The 22,907-nt window shown below is 47.6% G+C and overlaps 1 protein-coding gene across 2 annotated transcripts in view; it reads right to left on the minus strand.

The window, feature by feature from the left end:
• Window positions 1–2,823: 2,823 nt before the first annotated feature.
• Window positions 2,824–22,907, minus strand: part of ARID1A (AT-rich interaction domain 1A) — an 86,188-nt gene continuing 66,104 nt past the window's right edge. The window contains exons 7-20 of one of the 2 annotated variants that reach the window (XM_008961658.6): window positions 22,657–22,824; window positions 21,692–22,004; window positions 18,588–18,733; window positions 18,388–18,497; window positions 16,955–17,164; window positions 13,626–13,833; window positions 12,320–12,452; window positions 11,965–12,140; window positions 11,444–11,594; window positions 11,220–11,360; window positions 11,039–11,135; window positions 9,717–10,608; window positions 9,230–9,360; window positions 2,824–5,907 (exon numbers count right to left, since the gene is read on the minus strand). In XM_008961658.6, the coding sequence (XP_008959906.3) occupies window positions 4,174–5,907; window positions 9,230–9,360; window positions 9,717–10,608; window positions 11,039–11,135; window positions 11,220–11,360; window positions 11,444–11,594; window positions 11,965–12,140; window positions 12,320–12,452; window positions 13,626–13,833; window positions 16,955–17,164; window positions 18,388–18,497; window positions 18,588–18,733; window positions 21,692–22,004; window positions 22,657–22,824 (4,610 nt within the window). In that variant the 3' untranslated portion in view covers window positions 2,824–4,173. The remainder of the gene's footprint in view (window positions 5,908–9,229; window positions 9,361–9,716; window positions 10,609–11,038; window positions 11,136–11,219; window positions 11,361–11,443; window positions 11,595–11,964; window positions 12,141–12,319; window positions 12,453–13,625; window positions 13,834–16,954; window positions 17,165–18,387; window positions 18,498–18,587; window positions 18,734–21,691; window positions 22,005–22,656; window positions 22,825–22,907) is intronic. The other variant, XM_014344091.4, reaches the window with a different exon arrangement.

Genomic DNA, 22,907 nt, shown 5'->3' on the forward strand with positions numbered 1-22,907 from the left:
CTCACAGAACACTCACTTCCCTGGAGCAACTGACAATTCATTTCTCTCTGTAGCTGCCTTGCCTTGCTCCTGCCTCCACTTCTGGAGGTGGCCTTGGCCCCAGGCTGGGCAGAGGACCAGCCCAGTAAGTAGCCCAACTACTCTCGGCAGTTCAGTTTCTAGAAGCTAAACTTTCCATGGCCCCAGTCCTATGGGATTGGAATAGCTGATCCTAATCTGGGATGCTGGCTCTGATGTCATGCCATTGTGGGGCGAAAGTGACCATACTGGCCTGCTGTACTTTACCATACCAGAACTTTATGCTACTTCTTTTTGCTGTGGATAAAAGGCATTCATTGGCAGTTTCCAAGGATGCTGGGTGACATTTACATCCATCCTGACACTTGGGGTGACACCAGTCAGGTCTCATATACCAAAAGCATCCTTTTTGGCCTCTGCCTGATCACTTGAAGATGCCCATCCACCCAAGGACAAAGACTCTGCCTTGCCTCCAACTGCAGTACCCAAACACTCATCATTTAAAGCCCATGGTCACTAGGTATTTTTCACCATTCCTTCAGTGTTTGCCTTTCAGTGGTTAGAAAACCTTGACCCCACTGAGAGGCCTAGTGGGAAGGCCTTAGCCACTTGGGGGTGGCAGTGGCTGCAAGGCAAAAGAGCCAATGAGGTTGAGAGTATTGTTTAGGCTGGACTTGGCTGCTCTCCAGCTATGAAAGAAGGTTAAGGTCATATTGGGGGTGGGGAGGGAGGAGCCTGGGAAAAGAACTACTGGCCACGCCCCTGGGTTCTCTGCTGGCTAGGTTCTATTTACTTCTCAAAAGCAAATTACTCACAGCTCACTGGCCAGCAGTTCTCTTGGCCATGGTAACTCCAGTCAGAAACTGGAGACCAGGCTAGGCTCTCCCTGCATTGCAGGAGAGCAGATGAAAGGAACCCAGGAAACCGAACTCCTAGGTAATGCTCCACACACAGCCCAGATATGCAATTTCTAGACTAGCAAACGGAGCTCGAGGCCTAGAACAAAGATAGCCATTAGCAATATTGCTTACCAAAATTGTAGATATGAAAAGCTTCCCATTTACCTTTTTCTAGAAGAATCCTAGGAAGGCATCTTGGTTGACAAAGGTTTTTCTCTCTCAATTGAGAAATACTAATTATTCAAATCCTGTTCCTGACCCAAATATTAACAGCCACACTTAGTCTGATGAACACTTGATTGAAATTCTGAGGACAATTTTACCTCGTGCTAAAGACAATAAAAACAAATCTTGCTTGCTGAGCTCCACAGCTAGATCCCTTACTCCTGGGTTGGGTTCTCATCCAGAAAGGAGGTAGTGTGGTATATTAAGAAAAGCATGATCCTTGGAGTCAGGTGGAACTTGCTTGGTGTATGAACTTAAAAAGCCTTTCACTTTTCTTAGCCTCTTTCTTCAAATGTAAAATGGGAGCCACATACTAACTTCACAGGCACAGGATTGTTGTAGGATTGTGATGTGCTATGTCCAGAATATAAGTAGGTACACAATAGAAAACTGTTGTTTCTTGTTTCAAATTTCACTTCTAAGTGTCCACAATGATAGCATTTTTTCTCTTTCTGCTTCTGATTTCTCCTGAGGAACTTGAGGCTTCTCTATTGTTTCCCTAAGGAAGGGGGTGAACAGAGAAACTATATATTGTGACATTAGCCTCATAAAAGCAACTGCATCTAGCCAACATCGACAGTATCATTCAACTACTACTTAAGCAGATGCTATGTGCCAGTCTATGTGTTAGCACCGGGATGCAGCAGTGAACAAAACACCCCTCCCACCACCCTCAGTTTACATTTCAGTGGAAGGTGACAGGTAAGTACAACACACAACAGGCCAGACAGTAACAAGTGCCACAGGAAAAATAAGGCAGACAAGGGAAACGTAGTGGGGGGCAGAGATTGCTATTCTAAGTAAGGTGACCACGAAAAGCCTTACTTATATATTCGGACAAAGACTTGAAGCAGTCGAGGACTTGAGCCATGCAGTTATTTGGTGAGAGAGTATAAAGTACAAAGACTCCTAGGTGGAAACATCTCTATACAGTGGGGTGAGCAACGGGCAAGACAGATGGTGCAGGAAAGGTAGAGGTAAGCTAGATAACTCAGGGCCTTGTAGGCCACTTTTTAAGAGTCTGGATTTTTACTTACTGACTCAGAAGCACTGAAGGTGTTTGATCTGACTTACCTTTTATAGGGGTCCTTTTGGTTGCTCTGTTGAGAATAGGTTCAACCAGGCAAAGCAGAAGCAGGGAGGCCAATTTGGAGGTATTTCAAGAATCCAAGATATGACAGTATCTTGAACTACAGTAGTGTGGGATTGAGGATTATTTTATGAAGAGTGCTAACAGATTGGATGTGGAAGTGAAAGAAGTCAAGGATTTTTTTGGCCAAGTGATAGAATGGAGTTGCCATTTACTAAAAGGAAAACACAAACAAAAAAACCAAAACTATGGGAGAAACAGGTTTCTAGTGGGGGAAGACAGGACATTTTAGCTTTGGCATGTTCAAAGTAAACTTCCAAGCAGGGATGACAAGAAGGTGGCTGAATGCTCTAGTCTGGAGTCAGGGAAAAGAGCCAGTCCAGAGATATTATAAGTGATTAAGTTGGAGGTTGCCTCCAGATAAATGGTTGTCTTACTTTGGAATATAGTAAATAAATGACAGGGTCCAGGATGCCACTATTTAGGGGAGATCTCACACTAAGGGAGGTTTGCAAAAACAGGACTATCCCCCTGCCCCCCCACAAAAGGTCAAGTTTTAGTTTGAAAACAATAAAAAGCTTCACAAAAGTCTTACCAAGATTTAATGTACATTTATTCTTAACACGTGGAACATATAGTATAAAGATTTCATACTGAATAAATGATATTCATTAAGCCAAAAAAGGAAAAAACGGAGGAATTTACATCAAGTTTTAGCTACATTGTTGAAATACAAATATGCAGATTTTATCACTGAAAAAATCTCAATTGTGTTTCTTCATCAGAACTTCAACTGAACCTAGAACTTTTTCACACCTCGATTAGAAAGAAAACAAAACAAAACAAAAACCCAGAAAAAAATAAACTATAAGTTGATTGGCTGCTGAGACAGCATGGACTTTTTACAGAGACCTGTACAGCATCGCACCAAGAGGGGCGATGTCTGGCAAGAGATTAAATAGCTGTGTCTCGCTTTGTGCAGGTCACCAACTTGTTAACTCGTCATACTATAAAGGGGTAGCTGGGAGGAGGACCAAACTGTGGGGATCCAAGGGTATGTGCAATGTACAACGTCATATATATACACACGTGGCAGCGTAGCCGCTGCAGCTAAAGGTTAAAACCAGTTCTAAGAGGTGATCTCAGGGTTATTCATACAATCAAGGAGGAGAGAAAGAGGTCAGGGTGTTGTAGGTTCACACATGATACTTTGGGGGAAAAGCCTTTTTTTTTTTTCTCCTCAACGTTTAACTAAAAACATTTTTAAAAACTACAGCTTGCTGCTGACCCAGCGTTTTCTGTTTCCATGTGAGACATTATTATTACAGTATGTTTACAGTATCAGGTGTACAGTACAGTACATGAAAGGGTCTACACTCTACTGCACAGGCCTCTCCAGTGAACAGGGTCTGTTCACAACTGCGAACTTCTTGGCTCCTGCAAGATTGTGAATGTACAACAATAAACCACACACAGTTCAGCAGTCACCTTTTTTGTCCTTCAGAATTTTTTTTTGTATTTTTCTTTTTTTTTTTTTTTACCATTAAAAACAGTTATGAAATGTGGCATCCCGTTGATGCAAGGACTGGGAAAGCCATTTTTATTTTATTTTTTTTCCCCAAACTCACTGTAAACAACAGTAACTTTGGTTAAAATAAAAAAAGTCTTCTATGTAGGCAGAGCTTTGTCTTTTCAAAGAGGGTGGGGTAGGGTCCTGAGGGGAGTAAGGTGAGGACAAGGAACAGAAAGGCGTGAGGTGATGGAGGGAGGGGAGGTGGAAGGAGGAAAGAGAAACAGGAGAGACTTTTTCCCAAGGGAGAAGCTGGACAGCACAGGGTAAACTGGATTCTGAGGTGGTTTTGCATAAATAAAGGGCAACAGTCAGTTTCTAAGTTCTCCACACACGCACACACACACGGGGGGGGAGGTGTCCCACGGCTGTCATGACTGGCCAATCAAAAACAGTACATCACAAATGACTTGTGAAACCAATGAGTTCATCAACGGTGATACCGAGATGTCCAACAGCCGTGATTCGTACAGAGTAAACTCTGAGTGGTTCTCGTCCACCTTGGCCAAGGCAAGCAGCGCGCGGGCAGCCCGCCGCATCATGTCCACACTAGTTGGCTCAAAGGGTGGGTTCTGCATGTGGAGGAGGCTGGCCTGGCTCTGCTGGAACTGTGTGGCGGCAAGGCTGTCCTCTAGGAAGCCCAGGAGGTTGCCGATACTGCCCTTCTGCACTGCAATGGCACGAGCTGCCAGGCTGTCCCCCTGAGCCAGGTTGGCCAGCAGTACCACAGCCATCTCCCGGCACACCGGGTTCTTTCGGTCACTGAGGAAGCGCACCATAGTGCTATACAACTTCTCCAGGCGGCTGAAGGGGGGTGTGGCCAGAATCAGGTCCACATTGTTGTCCTGGATGCTGAGTTTGCTGAGGGTTTCCAAGACCAGTCTCTGCGGGGAAAGGACGGCATTGGGGCCCAGGGTGGAAAAGGGGTCCTGGGCTTCAGCTGAAGGGCAAACTGCCCAGTGTAGGAGTCCGTCCAGGACAGGCAGGCAAATGCTCTCGGGGTATGGAGATAGGTCCAACTGCCCCGAGATGTTGGCGAGTGTAACCAAGGTGTTTTCCCGGAGCATCTCCAAGCAGTCCCACCACCACTCCACTTTGTTGCAGCTCACCCCTTGGTCCTGTTCCTCCTCCTTTTCATAAGTTAGTGGTGCCTGCTTCCGTTCTGGGTGCTTGTGGTGCAGCAGGATCAGCTTGCCCAGGATGAGCAGCAGCCCTGGGTGTTTGGACATCTCAAAGTCATTGCCTGGCACAAATGACAGGCTTCGAATGGTATTGGAGACACAGACGCAGCGCTTGGCAAGAGAATCCTGCCAGTCCAGAAGGGTACACAGTGGGGTCTCATCCTTACTGTGGGGTTCGTCCTCTAGGATCTTGATGTTCCGGTGGCTCTGTGCTGGGCTAATGCCAAATGGAAACTTGCTGCTCTCCTTGATGGCCTCTGAACTCTTAGCTCCATCCTCGGTCAAGGTGCTAGACCGAGTAGACAACATGTCATCCATAGTGGCTGTGATCCGTTTTTCTGGAGGTCCATCAGGTGGGGGCCCCTCCTGGTCTGTTGTCCCTGGTGTACCCTCTGCTGTTGTCACATGCTTCCGAGGGGCTGGTGGGCAGGGTGCGTGAGGCCGGGAAGGCAGCAGCTCTGTCTTGCTCTCAAAGTGGGTCTGGATATGCTCAGTGGTGTCCCCCCCACCAATCCGCCAGTGCAGCAGGCCACTGTCAAACTCCTGCACACGCCCAAGCTTATCTGAGCAGTCCACCACAAATGGGTCATTCTTCTGTACGATCTTTACTGGAAGCTTGTCAAACTTACTGATCAGCTTCTCCTCACTATTCTCTGAAGCTGGCTTGTCCTTGCCTGAAAAGGCTATCTCCTCATCATTTTCAACTACTTCCTCTTCTTCTTCCTCTTCTAGTTTAGGACCTAGAAGTTCTTCTTCTTCTTCCCCACCCTCCATGGGAGCTGGACTAGACACCTTGCTGAACCTCCCAGGATCCAGTAGCGTTCTCTGTCCTGGGTCACCCACCTCATACTCCTTTAAAATGCCAAAGATCTCAATCAGGCATCGTCGGAAATATTCTACAAGGAGCTCTAGCAACCCTGGGAGCTAAAAAGAGAAAGAACAGGAAATAAATTAAGGGAGAAAAGTGGCCTAAGAACAGAATTATTGACTTGAGAGACCTCCCCAAGTCTTCTGTATCAGTTGGGAGAGGCAGAGTTGCTCCTTTCCCAAAGGTTCTCCACAGAGCAAACTGTTCATCTTAATCTCTTCTATGCCCAACACAAAGTTCTTTCTTCTGCCCAACCTACCTTCACGTAAGCCTATCTCCAGGAACACTAGCCAACAGCTTTGCACCTCACCCACCAGGGCCAATCATCTCTTAGCCTTCTCTTTTCCCAATCAATCTTCTGCTTTTCTTCACCAGGCCAGTTTTCAACCTGGTGGTCACTGCCATTATCTCTTTTAGGACACTCTCTCCATCTCACTGCCAAGTGGAACCCAAGCTTAGGCATGGTGACTCAAGCTAAGAGAAGAGAATGCCATGTGGGCAGATGTTCATGGCTCTCTTCTCCAAGCTCCCCACAAGTCCAGGGGGCTGGAACTCCATGGATCTTGCAGCATAAGGAGTGGGACGAGGCTTCAGCTCTCCAAACACTGGTCCAAGCTGGTGCTACAGAGACCCAAATTCCACCTTGGATAATATATAGGCCATTTATTTACCTCTAGAAGAAAACACTCCTCTCCAGTCACAATCTTTGGCTGAACAGTAGAGCAGATGGAAAAAAAATAAGGGCTTTCGAATTAGATCTAGGGGCTGGAAGCAGTGGCTCACACCTGTAATCCCAACACTTTTTTTTTTTTTTGAGATGAAATCTCACTCTGTCATCCAGGCTGGAGTACAGTGGTGTGATCTCAGTTGGCTGCAGCCTCCGCCTCCTGGGTTCAAGCGATTTTTCTCCTGCCTTAGCCTCCCAAGTAGCTGGGATTACAGGTGCCTGCCACCACGTCGGGCTAGTGTGTGAGAGTGTGCGTGTGTGTATTTTTTTTTTTTTTTTTTTTTGAGACAGAGTCCCGCTCTGTTGCCCAGGCTGGAGTGCAGTGGCGCGATCTCAGCTCACTGCAACCTCTGCCTCCTGGGTTCAAAGTGATTCTTCTGCCTCTGCCTCCCAAGTAGCTGGGATTAGAGGTGTGTGCCACCAGGCCCGGCTAATTTTTATATTTTTGGTAGAGATGGAGTTTCACCATATTGGCCAGGATGGTCTTGAACTCCTAACCTCAAGTGATCCACCCACCTCGGCCTCCCAAAGTGCTAGGATTACTGGCGTGAGCCACTGCGCCCAGCCTAATTTTTATAGTTTTAGTAGAGATGGAGTTTCACCATGTTGGCCAGCTGGCCTCAAACTCCTGACCTCAAATGATCCTCCTGCCTCGGCCTCCTGAAGTGCTGGGATTACAGGCGTGAGCCACTGCACCCAGCCAGTAACCCCAACACTTTGGAAGGTTGAAGTGGGAGAATCACTTGAGCCTAGGAGTTTGAGACCAGCCTGGGCAACACAGTGAGACCCTGCCTCTACAAAAAAATAAAGAAGTTATCCGGGGCCTGGAACGGTGGCTCACACCTGTAATCCTAGTACTTTGAGAGGCTGAGGTAGGTCAATCACTTGAGCCCAGGAGTTTGAAATCAGCCTGGGCAACATGGTGAAGCCTCATCTCTCAAAAAAAAAAAAAAATTAGCTGAGCATGAGCATGTTTGCACGCACCTGTAGTCCCAGCCACTTGGGAAGCTGAGGTGGGAGGATCACCTGAGCCTCGGAAGTTGAGACTGCAGTGAGCCGTGATTGCACCACTGCACTCTAGCTTCAGTAATGGAGACCCTGTCTCAAAATAAATAAATAGCTGGACATGGTGGCATTTGCCTGTAGTCCCAGCTACTCAGGAGACTGAGGCAAGAGGATCGCTTGAGCCCAGGAGTTTGAGGCTGCAGTGAGCCATGAGGGCACTACTACACTCCAGCCTAGGTGCCAGAGTCTCTTAAAAAAAAAATTCTGGCTTTTCCAGGAAGTAGCTGTATAAAATGATAAAAATTCCTAAACTTTACAGGGTTGTTCTGAGGTGTAAATGGGAGATGTCAAATACCTGGCATATGAAAATTGCTCTATCAAAATTTTTCCTTTCTCATGGTAGGCAATATTATGCAATGGAAATAAAATCAGGCTTAGGAATCAGATAGATTCTACTGACAGCTATGTGAACCTCAACAAGGATAAGACTCTGAGCCTATTTACTCATCCCTAAATGACCATACCTCCTACCTCTGAGAGGGCTGTTGCTAGGATGACATGAAACAAAATATTAAGGACCTGGCACAAAATAAGAGCACGATAAATGGTAACTATTAATAAGTCAGCTCCTTGATATACAGGTTGGTAGGTACTAAAGATGATCAAAAGAAAAAGAGTAGGATGATGCAGCACAAACTCTTTCCAGCACCTCCACTAGTGTGCACATCCTATGGAGGGTGGGTCTGAAGAATCAGCTTTGTAAGGATATTGTAGGGCCGGGCGCGGTCACTCACACCTGTAATCCCAGCACTTTGGGAGGCTGAGGCGGCTGGATCACGAGGTCAGGAGATCGAGACCATCCTGGCTAACACGGTGAAACCCCGTCTCTACTAAAAATACAAAAAATTAGCCGAATGTGGTGGCGGGCGCCTGTAGTCCCAGCTACTTGGGAGGCTGAGGCAGGAGAATGGCGTGTACCCAGGAGGCGGAAGTCGCAGTGAGCTGTGATAGCGCCACTGCACTCCAGCCTGGGCGAGAGAGACTCAGTCAAAAAAAAAAAAAAAAAGAAAAGAATATTGTTAAACAATCAAATCCCCCATCCACTCTACATCTAAGGAAAACTGGGATCAACAAAGGCCCCTACTGTTCAGAGAAGAAAGGGAAAAATGGAAAAAACATACTCTGCTCACTGATAAAAATTTGACCAGATTCAGGCTGGGCCTGGTGGCTCATGCCTGTAATCCTAGCACTTTGGGAGGATCACTTGAACTCAGGAGTTCATGAACCTCGGCAACATAGTGAGACCTCGTCTCTATTAAAAAAACTAAAAAACACAGATTCTTCTAGAAAATGTGGTGTCCCCACTGGCATCGATTGAATCTGAATTCTTACTAATACCACAAAGTGTCTCCCAAATTCCTTTTGAAGTCAATCCTGTGTTAAATTAAGGTTATCATGTAAACAAATTATTATTGCTGTCAAAATCCTGGGCCCGTGCCCAGAGGCAAAGGAAGCAAAGTACTGGCATGGAAGATATCTACACGAGAGAAAGAGAAAGACCAAGGTGGCTAAAGATGAGACATTCCCATTGTCTACACTAAGAAGATCCCAAACCCTCTCAATCTTCCCCAGGCACTGATACTCACCTGACTGAGGTTAAAGGTCATGATGCTGTTGTCATCATACAGCAGGATGTTGATGGTATCTAATGCCCATGTGCTCTCTGCCAGGAGACCAGACTTGAGGGACATCATTACCCGCCATGCCTCCGGGGTTCCTGAAATAAACCTCCATGTCGTCTATCCACCAAGCCCAGGTTGGCTGGAGGCACCCCTAGGGCTGCCCCATCAGTGAAGCTACTCTGAAGATAACACAAGGTGGAAGGCAGTTTCTGTCTGGGAGATGAAACACACCAGCCCCTCATGGCTTCTAAGCTGTCTGTCTAGGACTTCATTGCATGGCAATGAAGGAGAATCTTTAGTTAGCTTATTTCTTCCTTTTCCAAAGTTCTTTGGTTCTATTTTAGTCAACACTGGACCAGATTCAACCTCATCCAGAATAGTAAGGTGGAGGGAACGATGGACAAGATGGAAAGGGGCAGATTAGGCAACTGAATGAGGAAGATCTCCTTACCAATGTCTTTCATTGTGAGCCGCCTCCTCTGCTTCAACACAGGCTGTGTGGCTTCAACAGAGCCAGGTGGGAAGGTGATATCCCGCCGAATCATGGGGGGCTGCACAGGGGCAGGTGCTATGTGTGAGGCAGGTACTGGGGGACCTGCCTTCTGCATTTTCATCCCAGAGTGCAGGAATGGAGACTTGCTAGGAGAGGTGCGGTTCTCCATTGGCCGGGGCAGGGGAGCAGGGCTGGATACCTGAGGAATGTGATTCTGCATGCTTGGCGGGGGCTGGTAGTTAGATGGAGGGGGCCTTGTCATGGGGGGCACAGGGGCAGAGGGACCATATGGGGGCTGGCGTGTGCCATGGGAAGGCCACGAGCCTTCGTGGTTGGCCCTCTGATCTGTGTGCAGCATTTCATCTGTTCGGTTCACGCCATGATAGGCGGGGCCCTGGGGGGCAGAGCCCGTGCTCTGCCTGTTGGCATAATTATAGGTCATGTCATTACGCCCCTGCCACATGGTGCCTTGCTGAGCAACCTCAGCTGATGCCTGTATGGGGCCGCCCATCATTTGTGGTGGCATGTTTTGCTGGGCATTGGTGCCAGGGGGTGCAGAGACACGGTCTCGGCCAAACTGGAATGGAAATTGGTTCTGGGGGCCGCCTGCTGGTCGGCGCTCAGTAGCAGCTGTGGCAGTGGCAGGATAGGCATTGCCATACTGGTTGTATACATCTTGCTGAGGGGAAGGCTGGGCAGCTTGTTGCTGGCTGGCAGGCTGGGGCTGGGCTGGGGGCAACTGCTGCTGCTGAGGCTGCCCCTGCCCAGTGCTGTATGGCACGCTGTACATCTCCCCTTCGTGCCGCTTGGCAGGAGGGCCATATGTGCCATCCATTGGCCGCTTGTAATTCTAAGGCAGAGACAAGCAGAGGGGAAGTTAATACTCTGCACTCAGGGACATAAAGCCCACAGATGCCAAGATGGCTACAACCAGATGCTTGGTGGACACAGACTCCAAGAAAACACGGGAATCACCTTAACAAATTGTCTTTTGAAGTTGTTTCCAAAAGCAACCACCACTCTTTCTTCCCTTCCCTTGCTTAAGTAGAAAAATATACAAAACCTAAAAATCAAAATAAGGTCTATTTCTAGCCCCTTCCAACTCCAAATAGAGAAGAGATTGAGGACTTGGCTCTTCAGGCAGGACTGGCCAGTCAGGTGAGAGAAGAATGCCAAAATATCTAAAGTGAGCTTCTTAGACTTCAACACGTTAGATTAGTTTACTAACTAGTTTTCAAGGCGAACCTGCATGCCAGTCCATTCCCAGCTACCCTCCTCACCTGCTGTTGCTGTTGATACATTGTAGTCTGCTGGCTGGGGAAGGGGCTGCCAGAAGGGGTGCCTTGGGTGGAGAACTGATTGCCATAGGAATCATGTCTATAGGAGGCAAAGAAACACAGGATCAGGGTGGGCAGTGGCGAAGCCTGATCCACAGCAGCACCGAGACCAGGCTTTACTCACCGTTGCTGCTGCTGCTGCTGCTGCTGCTGCGGGGGGTAGCGGCTAGGAGAATACATCCCCGAGTCTGGGTTGGAAGGCATGAGATTCGGCTGTGGGGCCCCAGTGCTCATGTTTCCCTCAGGCCCTATTCCAGGCTCCGTCCTAAACAAAATTGGAGAGGCAGATTGAGCCCACTATAGCTTCAGGGTGCTGGGGGAGTGGACAGGAGCTGGGGTCATGCTTACCTCACTCTGTCATAAGGACCTCCATAGGGATAGTGCTGTCGTGGTCCCATCGCCACATTTCCTAGCCCAGGGCCGGCAGCACGACTGTAGGGGTCACCCATCCCGCCGTTGGGGCCCTGCCCTGAGGACATGAAGGGATCACTCCCTGGAGCTGAGCGTAGAAAGGCAAGCGGTGAACAAACTGGTAAGTTGGCAAGCCTGGTAATCTACCCTTTGCCTGCTCCAAAGACCCAGGCCCTCTTCAGAGTTCAGGTTTGATCTCATTGTTTTCCAGACAAGTTCAAAACAGAGATCTAAAGAGGCCCCAATCAGCGAAAAGCATGTACTTATTAAGGGATGACAAGGTGAAGCCAAGGAGAAGACAAGAAAGGAGGTAAGGATGAAGAGGGGTAGTTAGGGCAGGAAATGCATTATCTCAGAGGATGGCTCCACAAGAACCCTGAGCCATTCTCAAGATTTCCCCCCATTTCACTGGCCCTGTCTTTACGAGCACAAGTTCAAATAGCAATCAGATCAGTCACCTTTCCTCATGCTGCCATAAGGATCCTTATTTGGCTCATAGGACATGCGCCCCATCATGTCAGAGGTATTCATACTGGGCTGATACCCAGGGTTTGGAGTCATGGAATTCCGCTTCTGGAATGTGGAGTCACTTCCATCATTAAAGGCATCCTGGATCCCAACTGAATTGCTCCTGCTCCAGAGTGAGGAAAACCAAGTAAACCACAAATAAACCAATTCCTCCAATATAACAAAGGACACGCAGGAGTCAATGGCTGGGAAGGCAGAGGCAAGGACCACCTTGGGCTGCAAGGAGTTCCCATGCACTTATCTTCAGCCATCCTCCCAACCATCTGCCCCTGCTCTTGGCCTTACCTCATGCCTGGCAATGGGGGGATCTGACTGTGTGGTGTGGATGCTGGAGTTGGTGGCTTTAAGTCTCCTCCTTCTGCCATGGAACTGCTGGTTGACTGGGGAGTCTGGGGCCCCTGCATAGATCCTGATCCCGCTGTGGACAGAGATACAAGTTGAGTAGTTTCCTTGGCATGACAGTGTTTAACTCTCACACAAACACACGAACGACCCAGAATCTCTTTGGGAAAGTTCTTCCTAAGGCCTTTAAAGCCTGATCACCCTTCTTAGCAGAGGATCTACAAGGCCAGGTCATAAAGACGGGAATCTGAGGGTTTTGTAGCTCTTTGTTTTTGTTTTACATGTAGAAAAGAGGAGTGATGTGGCCATGACATCACCATGCTGGTGATTCCCTGAGTCATTGCCAGCTTCCCTGGCTATTTCTCTTCACTCCGCCAAAGGACCTTGTCTAACCTACTAAACCCTGTAATGCTGGTGCATGAGCTCCAGTCAGAGCCTCCCAAGTCCTGGGTGGGGAGGGGGTCCCAAATCTGGGATGCATTTTAGGAGTCTAGGAGCTCCTGTTCTAAAGCATCCAGCATGGTGTCACTCCTCAACTTCAAATGTTCTTCTAAGCTGATGAGTACAAAACTACTAGTAATTAATGTTTCCAATAGTTACCATTCCCAGCAGTAGATATCCCACTGCTGAGGCCTCCCCAGCTGATGAGTCATCTCAGGCACTCATTACACCCTCAGAGGTCAACACCAGGGCACATGTGTTTACACCCACCTTCCAGGCACCCTGGCCTTCTTCCCTCTCTAGGCTCACCCTAGGCCTCAGCCTCCTCTCAGAAAGGAGGGTGAGCAGAGCCACTCCCATCAGGGAGTTCCATTCATAACCCTTCCCCACTCCCTCCTTCCCATTCATTACCATCTCAGCTCCCTGGGGAATTCAGGGTTCTAGTCTGAGCTGCATTCTAAGGTGCTGACATCAATAGGCCAAAGCTCCCAGATGGCCCTGCCTTGCTGCCATTTATAAGTTCCCCCGACTCCTCTTGTGCCCCTCCCATTCACCAGTTTACAAACATTTGGCAAGTTGTCAGCCGCACAACAAAAATTAAAACTTAAGAGCTGCCGCAGAGTACCTCCCAAGGGAGTTTCCACTGCCCACTCTCTAGTCAGCCAACCTGTTAAGCCCTGTGGTAGGGCAAGGCAGAGCACAGATCCTTGGCATATCCTGTTGGATAAGCCTCTTATTCATATCCTGAATAAGAGGCTAGGGCAACAGGCCCTCTCAGCCTTGGTGGGGCCGCTGACCCCATCCTTACCAGGAGAGGGAGGCTGGATCTTGGGCTGGGACTTCTTGGAATCAGCAGCTGCAAAGATGTCTGGGGGAGGGTCTTCTCCCCGTTCAATCTTGCATTCAAAGGCATAGAGACACTGGATATACTGCTTTTTCAAGGAGCTGGCAGCACTGCTTGATGTGCCCACATTGAGGTTGGTTGCAAGTTCCCGCCATTTTTTGTTCTTGTTGACCTGTATAACCAAACCAAAGGAGTCGGGGTATATCTCCCGCCTGGTTTTCCTGCCCATAAGCCCCAAGCCCCATCAGGCTGTAAGGTATTCATCTTTGTAGAACCACAGTTCTTAGGTAATTGAAAAAGTTAATCTTGCTTGGTGGATAGTCCACAAGAAGTGTTAAATCTGCAGGTGGCTTCATTTTACCCTCAGGATGTTCCACTGCAACTATCAGACTGTGCTTATTCACAACAGGGCAAATTTCACATTACTACTGGAACAGAATTCAGAGTCCGGTTTTTTAGTACACTGCTAAAAAGTGGTGTACAAATCATCTGGATATCTAAATCCTATTTTATTTATTTATTTTTGAGACAGAAAAAATAAATCTCGCTCTGTCGCCTAGGCTGGAGTGCAGTGGCGTGATCTTGGCTCGCTGTAACCTCTGCCTCCCGGGCTCAAGCGATTCTCTTATCTCAGCCTCCCGAGTAGCTGGGATTACAGGTGTGCACCACCACGCCTGGCTAATTTTTGTATTTTTAGTAGAGACGGGGTTTCACCATGTTGATCAGGCTGGTCTCAAACTCCTGGCGTCAAGTCATCTACCCGCCTCAGCCTCCCAAAGTGCTGGGATTACAGGCGTGAGCCACCGCGCCTGGCCCTAAATCCTATTTTAGATGCACTAATAAAAACTAACATTTTATAAAATGGAGACTCATGATAATATCAATGACCACCCTGCTTGACTTGCTTTGTCAAACTTGGGATTTACACATCTCATATTTTTTTCTTGGGGTGGTGGCTCCCTGCAAATTTGACATTCTTGTGCCACTGCTCCCCTACATATCTCATTGACAAATAACCACAGGTCCCTTTCCCCTACCAGTCACTGTCCTGATGGTCCGGGTGTTCAGGGTCTTATTTATTTAGAGACAGAGTCTCACTCTGTCACCCAGGCTGGAGTGTAGTGACACCATTTCGGCTCACTGCAACCTCCGCCTCCCGTGTTCAAGCGATTCTCCTGCCTTAGCCTCCCAAGTAGTGGGACCACAGGTGCCTGTCACCACACCCCACTGATTTTTATATTTTTAGTAGAGACAAGGTTTGGCCATGTTGGCCAGGCTGGTCTCAAACTCCTGACCTCAGATGATCCGCCCGTCTCGGCCTCCCAAAGTGCTGGGATTACAGGTGTGAGCCACTGTGCCTGGCCCAGGGCCTTATTATGACTTTTGTACCTCCCGAGCAGCCAACCTACAGTTCTGCCTCCTTCCCTCAGCTTCAGGGCACACTGACCAAGCCCATTCCCCAGATGCTCCCTACAGTTAGTCTTTCTGCTCTAGCTGGACAGGTCTCCTTCTTCATGTATTCTTAGGCTTATTCATCTACCATATGGTAAGCCTGTTCCCCCAAGGCCTGGGAACAAGGGTTTTCAAGTCCCTATACACAAAGGAAGTTCAATAGGTTGTAATGTCTGCTGATATGGTACCCATGATACTAGAAAGAAGAGTTTAAAGAGGCACAGAGAGGGACAACCTAGAGGGGCAGAGGTGACTAGGAATACTCTTAGAGTGGGTAACACCTGAGCTAAGTCTTCATGGTTGGAGATGGCCTTGGTGGGAAATATCCAGACTCTCTCCCATCTCCGTGGCATCTAGGCCAGTCTACTGGATTGGCCACTCTTCCACCTAAACCCTACTAATCCTTTAGATAAGCTCAAGATTCAGTTTTGCTTTCTTGGAACCTTCACAAACTAACTTATAAATAGCACTCTTTTGCCCCTGAATTATCACTGCCTTTATAAAAGTTCAGATACAATCACGGCATTTTAAAGGTTTGCATCCTTTTCCAATCTGGAAGACAGGCTCAGGCATTAGAATTCTCTCTGTACCTCATCCTAGGTTCAGTGAACCCTGAAGCCCACCCAATCAGAAGTGAGCGAAACCTAACCCAATGCTCCTTTTCCCTATAGACAGGGAAGGCTTGACTATGAGATCTGAGTATCAGGGAGAATGGCAGGAATATGCATGGAGTCACCTCAAAAGCCTTCCGTGGCTTTGCTTCTCATGCCAGTTATGTGGCAGTATGCACGTGTCTTGTTTTGTTTTGTTTTCCTTTGTGGGGGAGGGGAATAAAGCCTGAAGGGAGAAGGAATTCATAACTGACTGTTGGCTGGCTTCATTCCAACCACTTTCTTTTCTGCTGGTGACAGCTGTTTTCCTCTTCTGATTTAGAAGGTTTGGAATAAATCCCTCCCTGCCACGCCTCCCCGAGCTCAGCCACAAACTGATCCAACAGCAGGCTTCTGGTCTGGTGACTACAGAACATACACAGGAGGGAAGTCTGCAAGGCACAGTCTGCTGTCTGTCTGTGCTGCCTCACCTGTTTGCTTCCTGGGCTGAGTCTACAAAATTGTAAGGTATCAGAGTAGGCACAAGCTCTGGGTGGTGTCCAATTCAGGTTTTCATTTAAGTTTCCCATACAGAATAACTAAACACATAATTTCCTACTACTTCTTCCTTTATTATAAACTATTTCTACTAAGCAGTTCCTGAAATCCTATCTCTACTGGGAAGCTTCCAGGAATGGGAAGATCTACTTCTACTCTGGCTGCCTCTGTACCATCTTGCAGGCCGATTTATATGGCAGAAACCTTGCTGAAAGCCAAAGTTATTTCTAACTTTTGACAGTCTAGTGGGTTATATACTGTTACATACTGTTTGTATTTTACAAATAATGAAATTAAGGTTCAGAGTGGTTACACACCTTAAGGTCATATATGTTATAAGTGGCCAAGAAGGGATTCAAAACCAGGTCCATCTCTCCAAAGCCTGTCTTTGCTACTATGCCAAATTGCCTCCCATGGAATCAGAATGCCCACAGACTTTCCCTAGCTTTACACCTCAGTGGGACCGTAGATACACGGTAAACTTACTGCTAATACCTCATACTACCAGGGAGGTCTCTGCTTCCTGCCTTATCTTCTGAGAAACTTGTGCTCCCCGGTCTATCAATATTTGACTCAGAAAGCGGGAGAGGATGATGTCCCTGTGGGATGCATGGTACCACGTGAAGCCAGTGAGTACCTAGAAAGGGGTTTGTGGAAACCACAGGGGCAGTCAAGTGTCAGGCGCCCACTCACCTGAGTCAATCCACCAATCTCCTTCACAGACACATAGAGGCGATAGAGGTCCAGAGGTTTCCTACCCACAGCAGGCAGATTTGTCATGCCCATGGCCTTCTCCTCAGTGAAGGCCAGATAACGGTCCACCCACATCTTCCTCTCAGGCTCACCACCCAGCTCATACAACTTGGTGATCTTCTCATTGGTTGTAGTAGAAGAACTGGATTTCTGGAAGGTTCAGGTCAAAATTCATAGGAATGGGTCAGATTCAAAGCCTGTGCTAAGGGTCTCAGAAGTCTCTTGACTGGAGCAGTGTTAAAGCTTCTTACTCTGGGGTGGTCACTAACACCTGCCCTACCTTCATAAGGTTGAAGGGCCAAAAGAGAACCAAATTTTTTTTTCCTATAAAGGAAGGAAGCTAACACTAAATATATGTTATGTACTGGGTGCTGTGCTAGATGCCTTTATATATTAGGTATTATAAAATTATCCCCATTTTTAAAGATAAGGAAGCAGGCACCAGGAGGCAAAGCCTAAGATCTCACAGCTTTTAAGTGGCAGGCTGAGTATCAAATCCTTGTCCACCTGACATCAAAGCCACTACTGCTCCCACACTACTACCCAGGAGCCTGAACATACTTAGGTACTATGTTTTAGAGAAATCGAAAAACTCACAACATGATCTTGAGGCAATGGGATGGACTAAAATGAAAAGAAACTCTTTGCCTCTTCTAAACAAAGGAAGGGTTTCCCACCTGGTTGAAGGGCTTTGGATATTATCCTGTACAAGACAGGAAGGTGGTCAAAAGGGCTGGGAGCCAGAGGTGAAGACTCACAGGAATTAACAGCTATGATTTTTATTTTCCCTATGTATACAGATAGGGAAAGTGAGGTATGGCCAAGGACAGAAATATTACAAATGACCCAAATGCTGAGTAGGACCCTTTACTACCGCACAGCCTAACAGCACACCCAGGACCAACCTAAGGGAAGCCAAGGACTCAAGCCTCATCTGCCTTATCTTCTTCTTTACAGAACACAGGGTACCATTCCTGCTGCTATGAGTAAGGTTCAGGAAGAGAAGAGCAACTAGTTGCCCATGGCATACCCCATCTATCAATGCTTGAGTATAGGAGGCACGGTTTCACAGAGGGCACCAGCCAAACAGTACAGAGAGTTTGATGCTGCAGGGTCTGGCATTTCCCCCATAACAAACAGCTGTGAGAATATTATGTTATTTACCAGGATCCCTTAGACCAACCCAGACCCAACTCACTGAGCTATTATTCTGGGACCCTTCATGATAAGAGGAGGCAACAGCAGCTTTTTCAGAGACTATCTAGGCCGGTGTCATAAAAGGCTGGGATCTTGTCACTCTCTTTTCTTTTTCCTTCCTATCACTGAAAAAGATAGGACACAAAGTTGAAAGGAGTCAAGACAAAAATCACTACCTTGGATTTGGATTCTGTCTTGGGTGTCCCATCTGCCTTGTTGTTCATTTTGGGGGCTGGAGTTAACTTTACATCCCCAAGGCCCATCATCTCTGGGCTGGCTGCCATCCCTGTAAAAGAGAAAAAAATTCTCAAGTCCAGTAAGTTTAGCTGTGATGTGACTCTTGAAGAAATCCCTAGTGAGAATGACTAGCACTTACCTGCAGAATTGTTGGCCATGGTTCCACCCATGGAATATGGGGGTCCCTGAGGGTTGATCATGCCAGCCATACTATTAATCCCTTGTCCATAAGGAGGTCCAGTTCCCATCATGCCCCCTTGATTCATATTGGGGTAGCCTGGCGGCCTAAGGAAGAAGATGGAAAGTGAGAGAGACAAAGGTTAGACTCTGAGCTTTAGATTTGAACTGGAGCCAAATAGTGCTGTGTGATCATCTAGTAAGGATTAAAAGGAAAACATTTATGGGTCCCCAAAACTAGAACTATGCAACATCCAGATATTATTTTTCTTTAATTTATTTTCTTGAGACAGGGTATTGCTCTGGCACCCTGGCTGGAATGCAGTGGTGTGATCATAGCTTACTGCAGCCTTAATCTCCTGAGCTCAAACAATCTGCCTTCCTCAGCCTCCTGAGTGCCTAAGACTATGAGGCATGCACCACCATGTCCAGCTAACACCCAGATTTTCTTTCTTTTTTTTTTTTGAGACAGAGTTTCACTCTTGTTGCCCAGGCTGGGGTGCAATGGCGAAATCTCGGCTCACTGCAACCTCAGCCTCCCAGGTTCAAGCAATTCTCCTTTCTCAGCCTCCCAAATAGCTGGGATTACAGGCATGTACCACCACACCCGGCTAATGTTGTATTTTTAGTAGAGATGGGCTTTCTCCATGTTGGTCAGGCTGGTCTCGAACTCCTGACCTCAGGTGATCCACCTGCCTCGGCTTCCCAAAGTGCTGGAATTACAGGCATGAGCCACCGAGCCCGGCCAACACCCAGATTTTCTTATCTTCTACCTCCCACGAAAGATACTAAGAGAGTTTTCAAGCTCTAGATAGCAAACAATAGTTCGATTTCTTTTTTTTTTTTTTGAGATGGAGTCTCGCTCTGTTGCCCAGGCTGGAGAGCAGTGGCGCGATCTCAGCTCACTGCAAGCTCCGCCTCCCGGGTTCACGCCATTCTCCTGCCTCAGCCTCCCAAGTAGCTGGGACTACAGGCACCTGCCACCACGCCCGGCTAATTTTTTGTACTTTATTAGTAGAGACAGGGTTTCACCGTATTAGCCAGGATGGTCTTGATGTCCTGACCTCGTTATCCGCCTGCCTCAGCCTCCCAAAATGCTGGGATTACAGGGGTGAGCCACCGTGCCCGGCCAATTTTTTTTTTGAGATGGAGTTTCACTCGTCTCCCAGGCTGGAGTGCAATGGCATGATCTCGGCTCACTGCAACCTCCGCCTCCCAGGTTCAAGCCATTCTGCCTCAGCCTCGTGAGTAGCTGGGATTACAGGCGCCCACCACCATGCCTGGCTATTTTTTTGTATTTTTAGTAGAGATGGGGTTTTGCCATGCTGGGCAGGCTGGTCTTAAACTTCTGACCTCAGGTGATCCACCTGCCTCAGCCTCCCAAAGTGCTAGGATTACAGGAGTGAGCCACCGCACCCAGCCACAATAGCTCAATTTCAAAGGGTGTAATTCTTTGAAGCAGAGCCCTGCTGTGTCCTTTAAGTACTGCCTTCCTCAAAGCCACCTCCAAAGTCAAGTTGTATTTCCATTTAAGGGCCCTGTCTGTGGCAAAAGGCATAGATGAAATGCTGAACTGTACCACTTTTTGTCATGCTAAATCCCAACCAGACTGGAACCCTCAGCATAGCACCCAGAGGTGGCTTTGCATTATTTCTTGAGGGGCCTAATGCAAACTTTGCACTTCCATCATTCTGAAGTTCTACCAAATCCACCTCTTTATAGTCAATTGCCCTATTCTACCTTGGTTCATCAACAACTCAGTAAGATTTAGTGGCTAAAGAAGTCGTTAAACCTAATCACATGAGCCTTCTGTACTCTAGCACCAGAGTCAACACATAGGACCACATAAAACAGTAGGAGAAATGGCAAACCACAAGCTTACCATTTGCTATTTCCAACACCAAAGATCCAAGACATATGTATCATTAAGAATCCTTTTGGAAACCAAAAAGTTGACTGATAGAAGTTAAACCACCTACTCTGAACACTTATTTTGCACATCAAAATAAGCAGTCTTTAGCCCTGGCAACACAGTGAGACCCCATCTCTATTAAAAAAAAAAAAAAAAAAAGGCTGGGCATGGTGGATCATGCCTGTAATCCCAGCACTTTCGGAGGCCAAGGCAGGCAGCTCACTTGAGATCAGGATTTTGAGACCAGCCTGGCTAACATGGTGAAACCCAGTCTAAAAATATAAAAATTAGCAGGGCATGGTGGCGGGTGCCTGTAACACCAGCTACTTGGGAGGCTGAGGCAGGAGAATTAGTTGAACCTGGAAAGCAGAGGTGGCAGTGAGCTGAAAGTGCCCCATTACACTCCAGCTTGGGCAACAGAGTGAGACTGTCTCTAAATAAATAAATAAATAAATATAAAAAATAAAAAAAATTAGCTGGGTGTGGTGGTGTGTGCCTGTAGTCCCAACTACTCAGAAGGCTGAGGTGGGAGGATCACTTGAGCCTGGGAGGTCGAGGCTGCAGTGAACTGTGGTCATGCCACTGCAATTCAGCCTGGGGAACAGAGCAGGGTACTGTCTCAAAAGACCCCAAAACAAAACAAAACACCCCACAAAACCCCCCTTTTTTTTTTCCGACAGTCTCGCTCTGTCGCCCAGGCTGGAGTGCGGTGGCGCAATCTTGGCTCACTGCAACCTCCTCCTCCTGGGTTCAAGTGATTCTCCTGCCTCAGCCTCCCGATAGCCGGGATTACAGGCGTGCGCCACCACGCCCAGCTAATTTTTGTATTTTTAGTACAGACGGGGTTTCACCATGTTGGTCAGGCTGGTCTCGATTTCTGACCTCATGATCTGCCCGCCTTGGCCTCCCAAAGTGCTAGGATTACAGGCATGAGCCGCCACGCCCGGCCAAAAACCTGTCTTTTATAAAGCTCTTTACATATGATGTTTAGTCACGTGAAATTTCAGACCCATCTAAGGTATGTAAGAATTAACACTTCATACACACACACCCATTTTTCCCCCCTGGTTTAGGTCCAGAAGCATCTCAATAATCTAAGTGGGTCTATAATACATTTTCTTGCACTGACACCCTCTCTGCTTCCCAGGCCTTACCTGTTTTGGATAGAGTTGGCAGCAACATGCATGGCGACAGCAGTTTCTTGGGTTTTCCGGTTCATGCCCCCTGGTGGGGGACACATCCCTGACCCAACCTGAGGTGGCATATTGGCCATGTTAGGGCCATAAGGCCGGTTGCCCATGGAGGCGTGACTCATCCTCCCTGGAGGGAGTGTGCCATAAGGTGGGATGCCAGGCTGTCCATGCATTTGACCTCCGGCACCCATGGGGTTTATGCCTCCAGCCATGCCTGCACTGGGGTAGTTGGCATTGGGCAAGGCATTATAGTTTGGCTGCCTGGGGTAGCCACCTGGGAGGGGAGGAAGAGAAGACTTGGTTAGTCACTCACTAGCAACTCACTAATATCTCTCAACTCTAGAACACCAAACAATGTCATTCAATATTTTGGTTAGGAAAGAGATCAACTTCATGGTAGCCTTTATCGCCATGAGAAAAAGGGGGGGATTCCAGAAGCATGTAAAGGCAGGTCAGAGCAAGGCTGGCTTTGCTGCCACACAGGCATTTCAACTTCCAGAAGAAGATAACTTCCTTTCTATTTCCATGCTCTGTGTAAGATTCTCAACTTTTGATCAGCCTAGGGCTGCAATTTTGAGCAAAGATCTATTCCATTATGACTTATTCACTAAAAATAATAATAAAAAAATAATAACCAAAATATACCATGTATAAATTGTCTGTGCTCAATGGTGGAGTAAACACCTAATCTCCATTTCTATAAATGAAACAGAGGCTCAGTGAAATTGAAAGACTTTCTCATGGTGACAGAATAAGTGGAGACAAATGGAATCTTGCCTTGCCCTACTTCAGGGCCTGGGCTGGGTGGATTAAAGGCAAAGGACAGCCCTTCTCTCACAAGGTTACAAGCTAGATGGCAACATATCAGACAAGGAACTGTTTTCTCCTCTCACCCCTATCTACTCCTAACTGGGTAGTATACTGACCTTGTGGGCCATACTGACCCCCCTGGGGACCATAGCTCCCCATGGAGTTCTGCTGGTAGGAGCCCATGCCTGTGTGTATCTGTCCTCCGGAAGGCTGACGCGGAGATAAGGCTGAGCCGGGCTGGGGGGAACTGTACTGGGGCATCTGGGGGTTCCTCTGCATATAACCTATTTGTGGGTAGTATCCATATAGTTATTAGCTTTATACAATGCGAACAAATGCTCTCCATCCTTATCCTGGGACTTTACCA

The sequence above is a fragment of the Pan paniscus genome, chromosome 1 (genome assembly GCF_029289425.2).
Source record: "Pan paniscus chromosome 1, NHGRI_mPanPan1-v2.0_pri, whole genome shotgun sequence".
Classification (NCBI taxonomy): Eukaryota; Metazoa; Chordata; class Mammalia; order Primates; family Hominidae; genus Pan; species Pan paniscus.